Here is a 17793-nt window from a genome sequence, read left to right as displayed (position 1 = left end):
AGCGCCACCGGGGCAGGCCAGAGCTTCCCTAGACGCTCTGAATTCTGGAGCATTGAAGCATCGTTCGTCGCCCAGAGGTCGTCTTTATGCCCTCCCCCCACTCTTGTTTCTTACTGTTCCTTCAGTGGCAACCCCGTGACCCCCAGCGCATGTCAGTCAGCACTTTATGTAAATTGGCTAGCATTACTGACAGGAGCAATCCGGATGGAGCCTCAATCCACCCGTAAAGTGACAGTCGACGACGCGGCACAGCCGTGGAAGAGCTGACTCGGGGACAGACAGAAAAACCGGCTCAGGATCGCCCGCGGAAGACTGTCCCGTGCGAAACCTACGTCTTTTGACAGTTGACGTACTTGTCCCCCATCTTGCGTGGGCCTTTCAGTGAATGATTCAGTCTCGCAGTGGTTGATATGTGCGTTCGCTCTCGGTGAGAAGAAATGCGTACGTTATTTCGTTGGACCCTTTTTTTGATAATATCAAATGCGTCCGAGCGTACAGGCAGTCGATAGATTGACGAGATTTCATTTTCTGGTTGAGGACTGATAACAGCGCACTGTCTGCTGATGTTTCGGGCCCCGCTGCCGTCGTTCGCTTTGCTGGAGCACGGGTCGTACCTCGTATCTCGTCAACGAAGCTCATACTCGTCTATTACGGAATATCCACGCCGGAAAACTTGCACAATCGAGCATCACTCGGGATCATCTCGCCGTGAACGACCCCGGGCAGCCATTTGCGCGTTGACCTCCTCCAAAGCTCCAACTCGCCTCCCCCGCTTCCCTGGGTTACTGTGGTGCAACTGGAGAGCACGTGGATATGAGCCATTGAGCCCACGATTGCACCGCGAGGTAACCTCCCCCCCCTCCCCCCATCACGGCCGGACGTCACACCAATTCGATCTCGAGTCGCGAGAAGTTGCCTCCGAAATTTGATGTGGAGGGTGGTGCTCGTCTCCGGAGCTGTAAAACCGGAGGCGTATGAGCCACGAGGCCCACGGCGATAGACGAGACTTCAAGATCTTGAATTTTCGAAGGGTGTTAAGATGGCACGCAACTGTATTATTGCCGTCTCCTCTTTTTATCTGTCGTGGATGAGCACAATGGTTGGCTCTCGTCGAGCCCTGATTCTTGGACGGTTTAAGACAAGATGCTATGAGTGTTTTGACTCGTAGAATTGGAATACTAGGCGGAACACACTCCGATGCATTACGTGGATTCCTGGACTGAGCCGCTGCAACGGCCCCCCCCTTTGCAGTCGAGACCTTCTTCATCGTGAAAGTGTACACACACACATCACATGCCGTCAAACAAGCTTCGGGCGACGTGAACTCTTCGACTTGACAGTTGCGTCCCGGATATCTCGGGCATCTCTAGCTCATATTTTTGAGGGTTTACTGCCTTATCTGTACTGCAAACCGCAGTGAATTACAGCGATGGAAGCAGAAAAAGGACCTACATTCGCTGAAACACGCGGTCACTCTAGCGGGTGACGGTCACTGACTCGGGGCTCTCGTCACAGCGCAAGGGACCGGGGTCGTCCGCCTGTGCCTTCAATCTTGCTGCCTCTATCTCTCTGCCGTCACTTGCCATGCAACAGTGAATGTCATTCATTTCCACAAGTCGTGAAATATCACCGAAGAAGGGAGTTTCCTCGTAGTCCTTCACATGTCACAAAGTACATCTGATTTCCCCAGCCCCAGCCACAGCCCGGAGCCACGTTCTTAGACGATAAACATAATCGGGGGAGACCATCGCCCAAAAGCAGAAGATCTGCCACCTTCTCGTTGAATGTTGGAGCGTTTTAGTGCAGACACTTGTTCCCGGGTTTTCGGGCGCCGGACGGCCTCGAAAGAAACTGCCCAGCGCCCCGTGCTTCCTCTTTAGCGCCTCGACGACGTTTAAAGGTTGGCTGGATGATATGGTGACAACGTGGCTTGCGGCGCCATGCTTCATGCACAATTGTGCTAATCTCCTCGAACCCCAGCAGGTTTTTTTCTGCACTCTTCCAGCCCAGCAATTGGCGCCGCAGCCTCTTCCCAGCTGCTGTTTGGACGACGAGACGACCGATTCAATCCACAATGTCTTACTCTTCTTTCCCACACCATGTCAGGGTTGGGGTTGCAATCGCACGGACGCCATTCCATCGGGGGAAAGCAAGAAGTGAAAGAAGAGATCAGCACCACTAAGCCAGGCTCCCCCTTGGCCCCCCTTTGCTGTCAAAGGCCCTTGATGCTTGTCCTCTCATCCACCGCGATCCAGCTGCTTGCAGCGCGGAATTTTCCAGTGCAGCAGCCAGCCAGCAGCATCCTCCCTCGAGGATGGCGCCCTCACCCCGGCACGCGTTAGGAGAAAAAGGGGTATGGTTTGAACTGTGGAGTAGGGTAGCCCCCCCGGGCCCCCAGCAGGGCTTTACTGACGTTCGGCATATGGTTAGCAAGGGTGGCGAGCGGGTTCCTGGGCAGGCACTATGCTGCTCTGGTGTTCGTCTCGAGCCATCTGTGGACTCGTTTGCTGGAGGAAGCAGAGCAGAATATAATACCACGGACCCGGAACGGGCAGATCGGTTGTTGGCTCGAACCGTTGTCGTCTTGTTGGTGTGTGTACCTCTCTTCGTTTCTTTTCTTTCGAGAAGGGATGGGGCTTGTCTCTATCTTGATATTCACATAACCTACCTGCTTCCTCTGCTAGTCTTTTCCTGCACTGATCACCCCACGGCTTCTTGACTTGTTCCCAAGTTTTACTGCTTGGTTTGGGTCAGACTCACTTCTCTTTTCTGTCTAATGTTTTGATCCCCCACCGTGGTTTGACAGCCATGGATGGAAAAACGATTTATACGCTGTTCGGCACCGGATACGACAACTCCCACGAGCCGAAGCCGCTGGTGAACGAGAAGGGCACGATCCTGGGTGTCGCCATCACCTTTGAGGTATGGTCTTCCACCCGAAATGTGAAGCGATTTGTGTGATCTGACATTGGCGCTCTAGGTCGTCGCATGGATATGTGTCGCCTTTCGTATGTACACGCGGGGGATGGTGGTTAAGGCTCTGGGATGGGACGATCTGTTCGTCGTATTATCGCTGTTGACGACGACAACTGGCACCATTGGTGCTTGTGTTTGTAAGTTGTCACATCTCAGATGTGATCATCTCGATGGCTTCTTGGCTGACACATGGCAAAGCGACTTCCTTTGGCTTGGGCAAGCATCTCTACGAACTAACAGCTTCAGACGTGCAAAACTATCTCTGCGTACGAGCCCCGTGACGAGTCCCCCCCGGTTACCGGTCTATCAACAATTGCCCAACTAACGTTGGCCATTTCAGACGTTTTACATCACGAGTGCCTCCTACCAGATGTCAACAGCCTTCATCAAACTATCCCTGCTCTTCCAGTACGTCCGAATCTACGACCAGCCCGGCTTCCTCCGCAGCGCCTGCAAAGCCATGATCCTCTTCACCGGACTCTGGGCCATCGCCTACAGCTTCCTCGGCTGGATCCCCTGCTACCCCATCCGCGCCTACTGGGACTGGCAAGTCCCCGCCGCCCGCTGGGGCTACGGCTCCCTCAACGCCGACATCTTCTACGGCACCTACGCGAGCCACGCCGCCCTGAACGTCATCCTCGACCTCCTCGTCCTCGCGATCCCCGTGCCCCTCTACTTCAAGCGCGACGCCACGCTCAAGTCCAAGCTCGGCCTGCTCGTCCTGCTCACCATCGGCCTCATCGTCAACGCCATCTCGATCGTCCGCCTCATCTCCGTGGTCCAGCACAAGGCCGCGACCCTACCGACCCTCGACTACACGTGGTACGCCCCGATCAGCGTCGTCATCGCCTGCGTCGAGGTCGACCTGGCCATGGTGGCGTGCAGCGTACCCATCTTCTGGCCCGTGTTGCGGAAGCATTTTGGCGATTTCGGAGACGGCATCTTTGTCACCAAGGAGATCGAGGTCACGCGCGAGGCCAGGCGGTTGGAGAGCGTCGAGTTGGACGATGACTTGGAGATGGAGCCGGACAGGAGGTCGAGGGTTGGGAGCGAGGCGAGCCTGCGACAGGAATCGCGGGCGCCGCCGAATGGGCGGTATCTGGACGAGTTTGTGGTGCGGCAGGTTGACCCGTTGGCGAGGAGTAAGAGTGTGGTGACACAAATCAAGACGGGTGAGGCCGAGGTGGAAGATGCCAAATGGTGGAATAAAGGAAGACTAGAATAAGACTTTGAAGGTCTGGGCAGTTTTCAGGAAGCGAGCAATTGCATTTCATTTTTCGATCACAACCAAGACCCAGTGCGTTAGGACGTATGAATGTGGCACTGACACAGCTGTTGCATCGTATTGAGAGGGTTCTAAGATCTGGCCGGGTGACAACCCCCTCTGTTAACCATATCTTTCGCGTCGCTTGACTTTTCATTTCTAGCGTCACTGTCCCTGAATTGTAACAATTCAACTGTTCCATTGTCTTGTTAAACTTCATTCTGATGTCGCATTTGACATGTATTCGCCCTGCCAACCTTAAGCAATCTGGAGCACCGAGCCTTTTTGCTCGACAGATATTGAATGCCTGCTGTACATGTGGCTGCAAAGCTGTTTTGCTATCATTGGTTCCACTTTCAGCACTCCAATCTCTTCCTCGGGTGTAATTCATCATGAAAGATATAAGTGGCCAGCTATCTAATAACTACAGTCCGTTTGGGGAGCTGGGTCAGCCATGCCAACCCTGACTTCCAGTTATCATTCCACACTTTAGCCACAATCGCACCAACTCGTGTGAACCTGCCCTCCTTTGGAACCAAGGCGGGTCCTAAGACATACCCATTCTCAAAAACGGTAGGTAGGAAACAAACCTCGGCGCAAATGTCGTCCAGAGTATCGAAGCATATTGAGGGTTGGGATTTTAAATCGATCATATCTCCGTGTACACCTAGAAGCTCAGGGTATCGAAATTCAAAGACCGTGACTTCACGGCACGTTTCTGCCTTCATTTGTCTCCCCATTTCCGGCTCAAAGTGAACATCACCGACTGCGGCTAATAGCAATGCACCTTCAATTGTAACGGCGCCATCGGTTACCCGGCCAGTCTCATCATCGGTCCGGAGAGTGGTATATGCTGAAACGAGTTCGCACAACGAGTCGCCATAAGTCTGCCGGGGACACATAATTTCCCCATCCACTGCGGCCCAGGACCAAGAGGGTGCCCGGTATCTGACAGGCCGTCTCTCGCGTGCGCTGTCTCGCATCACAAGCCACGCCAAAGCCCCAGGTAATTGAGCCTCCCATATCCCTGCCAAATATCTTGATGCTTCGCCAAGGGCTTCCAAAGAGCTTCTCGTTTGTTTTGCAATGGCTGATATTGCCACCAACTTATCGCGTGGTTTTGTAAGTTGGCACTGCGAGTAAGAGTGAACCAGGTCACGCCATTGAAGGTAATGAAGTTCGGAAGTCGGCCATGGACCCACCGGATGTCGAGGCATGAGAGTTTTGAATGTATTTCGTTCGTAAATGGACCCTAGGTCTCGAAACTCATTATCCCGAACCCATGCGGCGCCAATCCAGTCGGTATCTGGTTGGCTCTCGGAACAATGCGCTTCATGGCACTCCCAAAAGACTTGCTCTTTACCCCAGTAAATCGTTCGTGGACTTAGGACTCTCTCCTGCAGAATTCAGGCTCGCTTGCAAAGAGTTGCTTGGTCGAAGCTCCTACTGTGAAGCAAGGAGATTTCTTCTGCGTTGACTAACGGATCTGAGTTTACATATAGAGAAAAGTCGACAATACCGGGCTTGATTTCGTTCGGATCTCGGCGAAAGTAAAGACATCCTTCATCATTCTCTGCACCCAAAGCTGCAAAGCAAAGAAACGCACTCCTGAACACATTATGCATCGATGATGATTCCCGATTCCAGTCGGCCTCGGAGTCTTGAAGAATGCACAAGCGATCTATCCATATGTACTGTAACCCGAGCCGTTCCAGAGCCATGAAGGCATCTTTGAAAGTCTTTGGTAGACAAGAAAGGGGCTTCCCCCTTGACAAGTCTGTCAGCGTGGAAGCCCCAAGCGTGAGATCCGGGTCCCAATATTTGGTTCCCCAGCAATGGCTTAGGGCGGCGTAGTCCGATCCAGGTTCAACTTCCTCGCGGACAATCAGGCGAAAATTCCCTTTCCGCCGGTCGTGTCCAGTTTCAGGAGACGTGTAGGGATAAATGTCGACTGGACTTTGCATAAAATATGATTATCGGCGCAACTTCTCATCCAGTGCTGGATGGTAGCCCAGGTACTCGGAGCATCAGTTGATTCGAAAATCGTGTTGTGGATCTGACGTTGAATTGCTGTGAATTTGAGTTAGCTCTGTCGGTCGTTTTCATAACATACATATAGCTATGTTCGAATCATACTAACTTGAATATGGCCAGAACTCGCCATAGCGACTGAAAGATTCGTTCTCACAAATGATATACATCGTGAGAGGCACGGTGTGTGTTGCTATGCCGAACTTGATACTGAACAAGGTGAAATATCCGAAAGTAACCATATACTCCGTGTATTCAGTGTTGACCCGCAGAGAACTGCATATCTTGCAACCTTCTCCTCCCGATTTTAAAAATGATTTGGGCGTGTTATGGTGCCCATATGCATATCTTTCAGGGTTGAATCGTTTGGTCGGATCAGGCGAGTCTGAATCAGTACATGAGCAAACTAGTGAGACACGGCACCTGAGAAACAAACATCTTACTCGTCGCAAGCCTTTGCTTTTGGCTCTCAGTCAAAGGCATAATATCTTGCGGAGGCCAGCTGTAGCCGATCTTGCCCACTACGTCGACCGACAACGCGTAGGGAACGAGGCAACTCCTGAGGCATTTGAGACACACGGAGCAAAACATGTTGTAGAAGGGCGGTATTCAATCGGAAATGGGGCAGTTTGAGAGAGAATGAACGAGATTGTGATAATTCTCGTTACGATGACGGATATTCACGAGTTATGGACCATTCAATCTAAGCCACCTGGCGAGTGCGAACCAACACCCTCGACTTCGTCATCGGCACTGGCAAGTGACATAATCTTGCGGATATTCAATGTGACTTGTAGCTTGGTTTTCTGAAAGATAATCCGCGGTATCAGCTCTGCGCTTTAAGCCATCCTCTCATTCTATCTCGGAGAGCATAAAAACCTCTCATCACCACTAACGAAGGCTGTCTTGTATTTAAGGAAATCTAAAACAATTATGAATTTAGTGTTATTGCGTAGACGTTTCGCAAGTGAGGTGGTTCTAAGCTTGTCAGTACCTTAGCGGCTGAAATCAACCTTAAGGGGTAGACAGACTGGGGGCACTTCTGCCTTCTTCTCAGAGGGTACCTTCCCCATCTGATCTCTGAGGCAATTCCAGACAGCCGCGCCAACTCCTACTTCAGTCTTTACATTGACTCAATCGTTACCACTGCATCTCCCAAGGATGCCTCGATGGCTGAGGGGTTAAGCAGCAGCATGAAAGAATGTCCAGATTAAGGAGCTCTGGGAAACCGTCTGGAAGCGCTGGATGGACACTGCCCCGAGGCAGTAGGGCGTACTTGTTTCTTCTTTTTCTCTCTGTATTCTTTTCAGTTCCATATTCACATTCGCATTACGTGCTCATCATCTTTCATTTCTCAACATTCTTTTTCTCCTCTGTTGTTATTGCATCTAGGCATATCAAGCTATAATTACAAGCTGTAGTGACAGCACCTAGGAGCTTTAAAAGGTGCGTTTTCTACGTGAGGTTAAAAGAAATGGTACTTTGCGCTAGAGCACTAGGCTATTGAATGCAGAACTTATGCTGCAATCCATACGTTAGTGCGCGAGGTTTTCCCTAAAGACGACAGTTTTAACTTAACACCTCACAATATAACAAATCTTAGTTCCCCTGAACGCCTTATTTCTCAGCAGATACCTTCAACTTGCCCTCCTTTATTTTACTTATGATCTATTAAGACCTAGACTCAGTCTAATAGCATAATCTTAGATTGTTATATGCAAATCACTCTTACCCTAAATTCTATAGAGTTTTGCTATCTAGGCGGATAACACTTATACTAGGCCTAGTAGTCTGTTTTAGCTAAATAATTTTACTGTTATTATTATCTTTATTATCCTTATCATCCCTATCGTCCCTTTCTCTCTCCCTCTCCCTCTCCCTATCCCTATTGTCGTCGTTGTTATCGTCGTCGTCGTTATCGTCGTCGTTGCTGTTGTTGCTGTCGTCGCCGTCGATATCGTCGTCTATGCCCACTACCCACCCGGATCGTAAAACTCATTCCATGACCTGTCCCAGCTGCCCAGCTTGCATGTAGAATTGTGTTCTTTGCAAAGCCCGAAATGAGAAACCCACCTGTGCACGTTTCCAACTAGTAAAAGTCGCCTCAGTTTCCCAACTAGGAGAGCTTCACCGCTTAGGGAAACCTTATACTATTAAGCCGTCCGACGGAACCTTACACGATGCCGACGCCCATTACACAACAACAGGAACCGGCCATCCTTTGGAACATAAATAGTCTCCGTGATACCTCAATTGACCTCAGTACTTCATTCGCCATCGTTCATTTTCCAATTCAATCATCAAAGTCGCTCGCTGCAGCTCTGTCAACATGCGCGTTACCTCCTTACTCGTTGCTGCGGTTACCTTCTTGGGCATTGCCAGCGCCAAGCAATGCTGCTGTGTTGAACCTATATACAATGCATGTGTTCTTGCGGAAGTCGCAGACGACACGTGCGCTACGAGTGCTTGTCAAGCTTGCAATTGCTAGCCGTCTACCTCGTGAGTTGAAAACCCGTCTGTTACCACGATCCCTTACAACTAATACAGAATTTGCAGTATCACCATATTCTGGATTTGGATCTTCATAGTAGCTAAGGCGGCTGGAAGTCCGTTGAAGATACCTGTCTAGCTAGGCAATTTTGAGATTTGAGGGGACAGCAACCTGCAAGCAACGCGATAGATTACACATCCAATAGACTTGTGCCATTTGAAACACCACTGACCTCCGCTGTATATGCAAGTAGTTAGCGGCTCTGAATGAATTCACTTGGTCCACACCATTTAGCTCCATGCTTGACACTGCCCTCAGCGCGAGTCATGGGCGAGGCGCTATGTACGGCATGTCAAAGCTACTAATGGTGTTGACCTCAGCGCGCACGGGTGACGTCAGTTCTTGTAGCTCCAATATTTCGCTTTTCAAGTTGTGAGATGAACTATCTACACCAGGAATGAACCAAAGATAATCTAACATGGGGCTGCCATAGGCGATTCCTTGCTCTACCATATACAAAAAGAGTGCCTGGAAGGATACACAACGCTCAACACAACCGGGCTGTATTCCTTGAGCGCGATTACTCCGCCTTCACTCCCTTGGCAGAAGTTCTCACTCCAATTCCAAGCACAATCAAAATCCGAACCAAGACCATCGGTGCCGTCGACCAAAAGATGACCCAATCCTCAACGGTCCACTCTTGGTACTTCAACCAGACCTCCCAGCCCCCAATGGCCTGTGCCGATCCGTGCATGTAGGCCGCGTCGCTCAGGAGCATGCCCGCACAGACGACGCGCCAGAGATTCAGGTCATCGAAGAGCCGCAGCACCACGCCCTCCATGAAGGCGAAATAGAGCCATCCTCCGCTCAGCTGGGTGAAGAGAAACTGCGTGTGAGGCGCGTAGGTGTGCGAGTTGCGCGTCAGCCCCGCCTGATACTGGTTCGGCGCGTGCAGCGTCATGACCGCGCCCAGGATCGCGAAGATGGGCTCGACGGTCATGATTGTGAGCTGGTAGATCCCCGGGACTGCGGATGACCCCTTGATGATCGCTTTTTGCGGTTGTGTCGCCATCTTGCGCGTTCCCGTGTGGTGGCTGGCGTATGTGTGTCGTCAGGCGATCTGTTCGTTCTTTTCGGTTGAGAAGAGTCTTATCGCAAACCACGGTCGCGCTCGATATCGCGATGATGAGAACTGGCCCTCGCTGCAGGTTGAAGGTGAGATTTGGCCGTCTTTGCGATGAAGGATGCAGCTAGAATGAGATGGAATGAGATGAGAACAACTCTGGAAAATTCCTCCATGCGCCGCTAGCTTTATCAATATTGGACTGTCGAAGCTTAAGTAGCTCGGTGAAACACGTAACTCGGAACTGCCGGCTGCGGGGTCACTTGTGCGAATAATCCGAGACGACTCGACGAGTTACATGAAGCATCCTGGCAAGAGAGGCGTGGTTTACCAGGAGTGCACGGTCTGTGAATTTCCCAGTGATGCCCAATTGAGAGCGCCGAAGCATAATAAGGCTGCGAGGGCATAAATGCATAGTTCTCCAGGATTGCCTGATTGGGCATCGCAGCTCTTGGAGCTTGTCCCGAGCTTTTGGTCTTTGGTTTCGCAATGATGAGCGAACTGCTGTCAACTGACTGGCGTTCGCCTCGCACGCACGGCTTGAGCGTAAGCTGACATGAGACGAGCTGCCGGACTGCATGAAGAACCTTGCCGAAGGATTTCCAAGTTGGTGAGGCAATGGATCGACGGTGTCGCCGAAAGTGGAAGTCTCGAGTCATTGTGGTATCAGTCTGGCGAGATGGGTTGCTGGTGGTGAGTTCTTCGTGGGGGTGGTTGTACCGGTGGGATGTTCACCAGCAAATGAGATTGCGACTTTACGAGACATACACGGCAGTTGGTTGAACAAGCTTATTCTGGGCAGTTACACAGCGTTTGCTGATCTTTGATTGACAGAATATGACGTGGGCAAGGCTCTTCTTTCCGATGTCCCCAAAACGACCAAGCCACAAGTCCCATATCGGACGGCAATGCTTTGGTAAATTAGCGCTGACCTGCCCATTCACGCCTACAAAAGGAAGCATTCACCCTCAATGACAATGGCATTGAGCCTGGAAGTTACTTCCTGCTGCGCCTCCAAATCCTCAATCACGGAAGCTCCATCCACTCACGATACCGACCATCACTCGGTAGTTTGCCATCGCTCCGCGCGACAGAAACATCATGCTCTAATTCTTTTCAGTGGCTCTATCGGCCTCTCCTGCGCTATCTGCCGTTTTGTCGTGCTCAATAACAACACCAGCCCCTAGAGAAGTCACTGGAGCTTCGGGATTCTTCTTCTGTTCGCGCAACAGGAGGAGTCTGATGCTGATGACCGCAATTATCGCGGCGATGATGAACCCGAAAGTAGCGGGAAAACCACGTCCTAAGTGACCAAGCTGTTAGCGGACGCAGAACAGCTTTGCGTCAATCTTTCGCGACTTACTGAAACTGGGGGCCATGGTTTGAGGGAAAATCACGATAGGTAGCCAGGCGTCAACTGCATATTGCATCCCGTTCATGCTGCTAATGACCAGTGCGCGTTCTTCGTTGTCGCCAGCGCAGACTTCGTTGGCCCAGGTATAGCTAAGAATTGCTAATCAATACGGAGAGGCTCCTTGCCGAAATTGATTTGATATGCTTACAACACTGCTGTCATCAAATGTATGCTGCTCGTGAGGAATGCGGCCTCTTTCAGGGGCACACTAGCAGGCCATACAGCCAAGATGCCGTTGGGTATGAGGCCCAGTATCTATTTCGACTATCAGTCAGCATTATTCCGATATCTTCACACAAATGATACGGCGAATGCGCGGCTTACCAAAGGTATCAAAATCAAAGCAAAACGGCTGCCAGTGTAATCAGACAAAAAGCCCCATAGAATGACGCAAAAGGCCATGATCAGCCTCGAGCCGGTAGGGATCACGTTTCTGTCAACGACCGAGTAGTTTTCCGATTTGAGCCAGATACCGAAGTAGCCGCTGGCTTGGCAGGATTCGCCATACAGCTGCAACGTCCTTATCAGCAACCTTGGTATCGCATCTGCACGACGCCTGATATGCACTCACCACATAACCCAGCACAAACGCATACCACCTCCACTTTGATAAGACACGCTTGAAGGTAGCAAAGGTCACTCCTGCAGGTGCCGCCTTGCCAGCCTTTTGGACTCTCTCGATAGCCAGCTCGCATTCCTTGGCGGTCAGGAACCTCGACTTCGTGGTGTATGGCGTATCGGGGAGGAAGAAGAACGTCGCTAGACCGACGGGCACAGTCATACACTGGGTTAATCAGTATCGAGGTGAAATTTCACGGATCTTTTCTTCGACTTACTCCACAAACGATGTATAGCCATCGCCATCCAGACAGACCATGGGCATCATCAAGACTCTTGTACACGGCTGCTTGAAGATATCCTACAAAAGGGCTTAGTCAACAATGTTGAAAGATAGACGTTTTCATCAACACTTACCTCCAAAGGCAGAGCCAAGGGGTGCAGTCATGTGAAAAATGGCCACTCTCTTAGCAAGCTCCGTCTTCGTATACCAGCTCCCAAGCACGTAGAGCAACACGGGGAAGAAACTGCTTTCAAAGAAGCCCACGAAGAACCGAAACGCATACAGCTGGCTGGAGCTATGAGTGCCAGCCTGAGCAAAGGTGAAGACGCCCCATGCAACTTCCATACAAGCCAGCCAGATACTTGGGCGAATCTTCTGCACGATTAGGGTGCTCGGCACTTGCATGATGGCATACGCGCAAGTGTATGCTGTCTGAGCGTAGGTGTACTCGTTTCCGAACATTTTCAGGTCCTCCTGCATCCCCGACACATAGGCGTTTGCCAGGTTACCTTGGTCTAGGTACTTCATGAAGAACCCCAGGCACCCGATGGTGAGGATGGACCAGTCCAGTTTGCGGAGAAGGACTCGTTCTTCATGGCTCTTGAGATGGGTGTCGGTATCCCAAATGAAAGAGCGGAAGGACCGCGAGGGTGATTTCGTAGGCTGCGATTCCGTCATCTTCAAGGCGTGGTAAGATGCCGTGAGGGAAGAGTGTAATTTCCACGGTAGTCAGCTTCAAATACGGCAGCATGGCAGCATATGTATGCCTTCTTCCATCGACACTAGCTTAGGTTGCGCAATCGGAGGAGCGAATTTCAGACGGCCGAGGCATGTCTGCCATGCATTGATAGCACCAAACATGCCTGGATGCCAAAGGTAGAACCGGACCATATCCCCGATGGAGGCAAAGCAGCTCTCGCTAGATATGCCAGAACGTTACGTTCTTGTCTCTTTGAGTATGGCGCTGCAGAATCTCGTTGGTGTTGGGAGGTGTCGGGGGCTGTCCGACGGAGTCGACCAATCGTATGTGGTGCATTATCGTGGGGTCGATCGGCGGATGTAAGACGACAGAGTCGGGGGTGATTGCGAGCTTATCATCCATGGCAACACGGCCACAGTGCCGGCTGCTATTCGGGAGTTCTTGCGACAATACCGATAAAAGTCCATTCAGATGTGTATTTATGGAACTTAATCCACGAAAAGGCTTCTTACTCGGAAGGTTGTTTTCTCGCATGCTGTATGCACGTCGCACAAACCCTGGAGCCTTTTGACGTCTACACGTAAGAAGCTGCACAGTACCCAAATATACCCAATATTTTATTCATCTTCAGACGGACTTCATTATGTGAACTCCCTTACACAACCTGACCGACTGTCACCCGACTAAGATCTTCTCTTGGGTTTCTTGTGAAGGCCCCCTGTGTTCAACTCCAGTTGCGCCAATGACAATCCCATAGACGTGGCTGAAGTACAGAACTAGCAATAGCGATAATAATGAATGGATGAAGATAATTAAAACGATAATAATAAATGTAATAGAACTAAAGATAAGGATAGAAATAATAATAATAGTAATAGAAGCGGCGACAACGAAGACGACGACAACGAAGACGACGACAACGAGGATGACGACAACGAAGACAACGATAATGACAGTAAAGTGATTAGAGTATAGCCACAGGAAAAGCAGGCGATCTTAAAATCAAATGACTTTCCTGCTTCCTGCTACAGCCTTGAAGGTAAGAGCACGGAACACAAGAGCGCTGGAACAAATGAAGGGCGAGCTTTTGTGCTGTCCATATGATTAATGTCTTTGCCACGTCCTTTATCAACATACTTCGTAGGCAATATCTACGAAAGAGGACTGCTATTTCTTTTATGGAAAAGGGTATGGAAAAGGGTTCAATGTTTGATTCTGTCAGCAGCTTCCACTTCTTGTCAGCTCCTTCGAATAATGTGCAGAAGTTTGGGCATTACCCACGGTCTCCTCCTCTGCAGCAAGATCGGATACTCTCTAAGGGCCCCATGGTGGCGCTTCCACTACGAAACGGGGGTGGTTGCTGCAAGATACACGTTAACCTGGGCCAACACCTTTTTCAGAGGCTTTTGATGACTTACTCAGCATTCTTGACCGCCTTTTCAGGATCCTCCAAAGCAAATTGCTTGCAGTAGTCGACACCATAGCCGTAGTCAGTGGTGCCCAGAACGTCTCTGAAATGCGTCGCTTCATGGATAATGGTGCTAGTAGAAATTGCTTAGAACTTCTATTATCTAGGTAAGTGTAAGATACTGACTGGATTTGGACTTACTCCCATTGGTTGCGATGACGTCCAGTAGGCGGCAGCAGTTCTTCATTGAAGTACACACTACAAATCTTCACGTCGCCATAAGTACCACCGATCGTGGCAAACACAACTGAGCTGGTGCAGGAGCAGTCATATCTGAATGTCGTGGCCAGATCAGGCGCGAATTTCTACGCGATTCGGTCAGCATGCCCTGGCATATTTGATGCTAGATAGGAAATTACCTTGAAAGCGGTCAAAACACGGTTGTAACGCTCGGTGCTAAACGTGCCGTACCATGTTGTCTGGATGTCGCTGCCATTGGGGTTGGCTTCCAGATGGTCAATAGCTGCATACGACTTGTTCGTGGCTCGCTCGATCGCCGCTTCGAGGGTGGCTATTTGAGTGCTAGAGCATGAGGTGAAGGTCGCGGCAAGAGCGCCGGACACGACGGACAGCAAGCTGCCCAAGTGAAGAACGCGCATATTGATCACCTCGAAACAATAGTAGACGGATCTAGGTGTTGATCATGAGATTCCAGAATGCCGCAAGGTCGCGTGCTTTGTTTTTAAGGTTGCGGAGATCTTCTTGACCGTCAATTCTTGGCAAACATGCATTAGGAAGGTACACAATTTTCGGGTTGCGTTTTCCAATTGGAGGCATCATGCCGGGCGGCTGTACCTTTTCTCGTATCGCGCCATCATTTGAGCATCCATTGAACATGCAAATATCCTATCTCGATCAATTCGGGAAGTTGCCGTAGAGAGCGACGCATGTCAGGCCTTGGTCATACATATTACAAGCACATACGGGGCGCTAATGTAACACGCGGAAGCCATGTCGGGGCCCCGGACGTTGGCGGACGGAATGCGCGTGCCGTCCCGGAGGGCGCCGGCAACAGGCACGGAAGCTAGCCAGAATCAGCGGGTTTGAAGGGCTTCCCTCAATGGCGGTATCGACTCATGCTGTTGGAGTGGACTGCGTCAATAAAGGAGGCCTGTTGGTCTATTGTAACAGTCATTGAAGCAATGCAGCCAAACAGTAATATTGGGTATGTAGGAAAATGCATAGCACACCGAACTCCCAGCAATGATTCCCGTCCCGGAGAGCTCATGACCAAAACGCCCGCTAATCTGGAAGTCTTGTAGATCTAATCTGCTCCTCAAGATTCAAGCCTTCTTCGACTTCTTCCACACGCTCAGAAACCAACCTCCCCCGCAAATCTCTCCATCACTGCTCCCTCTACAGGGTGCATTACAATTCCACGCCGGTGAAAGCGCGTCTTCGCTTGGCGCTGTGCTGGAGCAGTAGCACTCGCCCCCAGTCTCGGTACCAAAGTAGTCGTAATTCTTTTCGCAAAAGGCCTTGCACTGTCGATTTGTCTGACTGGTGGTGTAATTTTGGTACTCGTCGCGCATAGTTCTTTGATCGTTATCACGATAGCAGCCAACGTACTCCCAATTGGAGATCTCTACCCAGGTCGTGGCGGCTGCGGATGCTGAGGCAGTTCTAATGAGACCTTAGCTGGGTGTCGCTAAGCAAGTTGTGGCGTTGTCGTTAGTAACTCACCTTGTACCCCCATTTGTTTGTTGAATGTTCTGTATTTTTGCATCCTGGTTCGCTATCATAGCCCCAAACACGCCAGCAACCATCACCAGCATGGCCGCCATAAAGCCGATGATGCACCACAGCACGAAGACTGGTTTCCGGGCACCGCATATTCTCTTCTCCGCCTTGAGTGTCGTGGCCGCGCTGATTTGTGTGTATCTGCCATAATGCTGGCCATCGTACTGGTGCTCTATTGGCCCGCCGACAATCTTGTCGGAGTGATGCACGGGATGAAGGCCGTTTTCGATGTAGGCGTTCTCAACATGAGCAGGCTCCGCATGCGTTGTATGTTCGTAAGATGCCATGATACCGCTGCCGGGGAAATAACCTTAAAAATTGACTTCTATCTGACGACCCAGAATTGAAAGCCAGAGAAGGATTGTTTTCAAGAAATCCGATTTTCAGATCAATCATAGGAGGAGTTGAGATAATTAGACCAGAGACATGGAGGAACTCCGGTCTCCTGCAATGCGGGATCGTGCAATGAAAAGGCGGCTTAGACCCGTTCCAGGCTGCAGTAATAGGTCCCCGGCGCAGAAAAACGCCTGCACAGCTGCTGGGAATAGAAGCTGAACCCCTGTGCTTCTGCTCAGCCGATCCCTAAGCGAAACGTTCGGTCAGCACTTGTCTAGAAAGGACGATTCCCCAGGGTCAATCGCATGGGTTTGGTTCGTTCAATCGTTGCCTGGCTGCAAGGTTTGATTACAGCGGTAATTGATTTAAACATACGGGTTGGTTAGTGTTTGCCAGTCTTCCAAAACATGCCAATGCTCACAGCGTAGCCCTCGGCGCTGGCATAGCCACGCGTGGCATTCTCATGATCTGTGGCGGCACCTGCCCCCAGGTGCCCCAGGTGGCCTGTGCGGCCTAGGGCCCCCTAGAGCCTTCTTCTAGCCTCCTAGCTAGGCAGCCCACTTAGCTAGTTCTTATTACACATATCACTCTTGTTACTACTTATTTACGCCTATACCTCTATAGGTTATAAGCCTAGTACTTAGATTACTAGTATCTATAGCCTTAAATTAAGTGTTTTTCTACTTTTATAATATTCTTCTTACTTTTATAGTTATCTATATATTTATATAATCTGATTAGTTAGTAAATAGTCATATAGCTTCTAATTACTCTTAATACATTAGATTGTTACTACTTATATAAAAAAATTATTTGACCTATTAATATATTAAAATAGTAATATTATTTTACTTTTTATAACTCTCTTTAATATATCAATTAATAATATTTACTCTCTCTTATTTCTTTATTACTTTACTTATATCTTTCTAAATAATTAGTAAGATAAGTAAAAGTATTAAGACCTTTTTATTTAGTATTCTTTAGCTAAAAAGTAAATCTAATTAGTAATTCTAGTTAGTTTTTATTAATACTACTTTATAATTAAACTATATTAAGAAGTATATTAATACAGATACCTTTAAACTTAATAATAATAATATTACTAAAGAGATATAAACTAAAGAGTATAATACTACTTTTATATTACTTATTAGTTTGTATAATACTCTTATTAATAAGTTACTTAATATAAGATAGAAGGATAATAGTAATCCTTTTATACTTATATAAGTACTTAAGAAGTATATTCTAAAGGTTTCTAAAGATATTGTAAGGGTCTAGGACAAGGTCGGTGCCATTGGTCTAGCCTACTACTACGAGCATTCCAAGCTGGAGGAAAGAAGAACCATTCTGGGAAAGAGTGGTGCCCTTCTCATCTTTAAATACATGTGAGTCTTCTTCCAGAA

General features: G+C 49.5%; 5 protein-coding genes across 5 annotated transcripts; 1 reads left to right on the top strand and 4 right to left on the bottom strand.

The window, feature by feature from the left end:
• Positions 1–2808: 2808 nt before the first annotated feature.
• On the top strand, positions 2809–4201 carry COL26b_013081 (uncharacterized protein; the record flags this gene model as incomplete). The annotated part of the gene is made up of 2 exons (XM_053185708.1): positions 2809–2922; positions 3317–4201. 2 exons carry the CDS (start codon positions 2809–2811, stop codon positions 4199–4201), a joined length of 999 nt encoding a protein of 332 aa, XP_053030339.1.
• A 5141-nt stretch (positions 4202–9342) lies between these two features.
• On the bottom strand, positions 9343–9834 carry COL26b_013080 (uncharacterized protein; the record flags this gene model as incomplete). The annotated part of the gene is made up of 1 exon (XM_053185707.1): positions 9343–9834. The coding sequence occupies one exon, from the start codon at positions 9832–9834 to the stop codon at positions 9343–9345; it is 492 nt and encodes a 163-aa protein (XP_053030338.1).
• Positions 9835–10991: 1157 nt separating this feature from the next.
• COL26b_013079 (uncharacterized protein) lies at positions 10992–11264 on the bottom strand (the record flags this gene model as incomplete). The annotated part of the gene is made up of 2 exons (XM_053185706.1): positions 10992–11188; positions 11249–11264. 2 exons carry the CDS (start codon positions 11262–11264, stop codon positions 10992–10994), a joined length of 213 nt encoding a protein of 70 aa, XP_053030337.1.
• A 179-nt stretch (positions 11265–11443) lies between these two features.
• COL26b_013078 (uncharacterized protein) lies at positions 11444–12818 on the bottom strand (the record flags this gene model as incomplete). Its single annotated transcript, XM_053185705.1, has 5 exons — positions 11444–11554; positions 11624–11809; positions 11871–12083; positions 12136–12218; positions 12275–12818. The coding sequence occupies 5 exons, from the start codon at positions 12816–12818 to the stop codon at positions 11444–11446; spliced, it is 1137 nt and encodes a 378-aa protein (XP_053030336.1).
• A 1436-nt stretch (positions 12819–14254) lies between these two features.
• COL26b_013077 (uncharacterized protein) lies at positions 14255–14907 on the bottom strand (the record flags this gene model as incomplete). Its single annotated transcript, XM_053185704.1, has 3 exons — positions 14255–14381; positions 14450–14613; positions 14668–14907. 3 exons carry the CDS (start codon positions 14905–14907, stop codon positions 14255–14257), a joined length of 531 nt encoding a protein of 176 aa, XP_053030335.1.
• Between the last annotated feature and the right edge of the window lie 2886 nt (positions 14908–17793).

The sequence above is a fragment of the Colletotrichum chrysophilum genome, assembly GCF_026319265.1.
Source record: "Colletotrichum chrysophilum strain AFK26 chromosome Unknown scaffold_204, whole genome shotgun sequence".
Lineage (NCBI taxonomy): Eukaryota > Fungi > Ascomycota > Sordariomycetes > Glomerellales > Glomerellaceae > Colletotrichum > Colletotrichum chrysophilum.
Note: the sequence above shows the minus strand (reverse complement) of the source record. Positions and strands in the feature narration are given on the sequence as shown.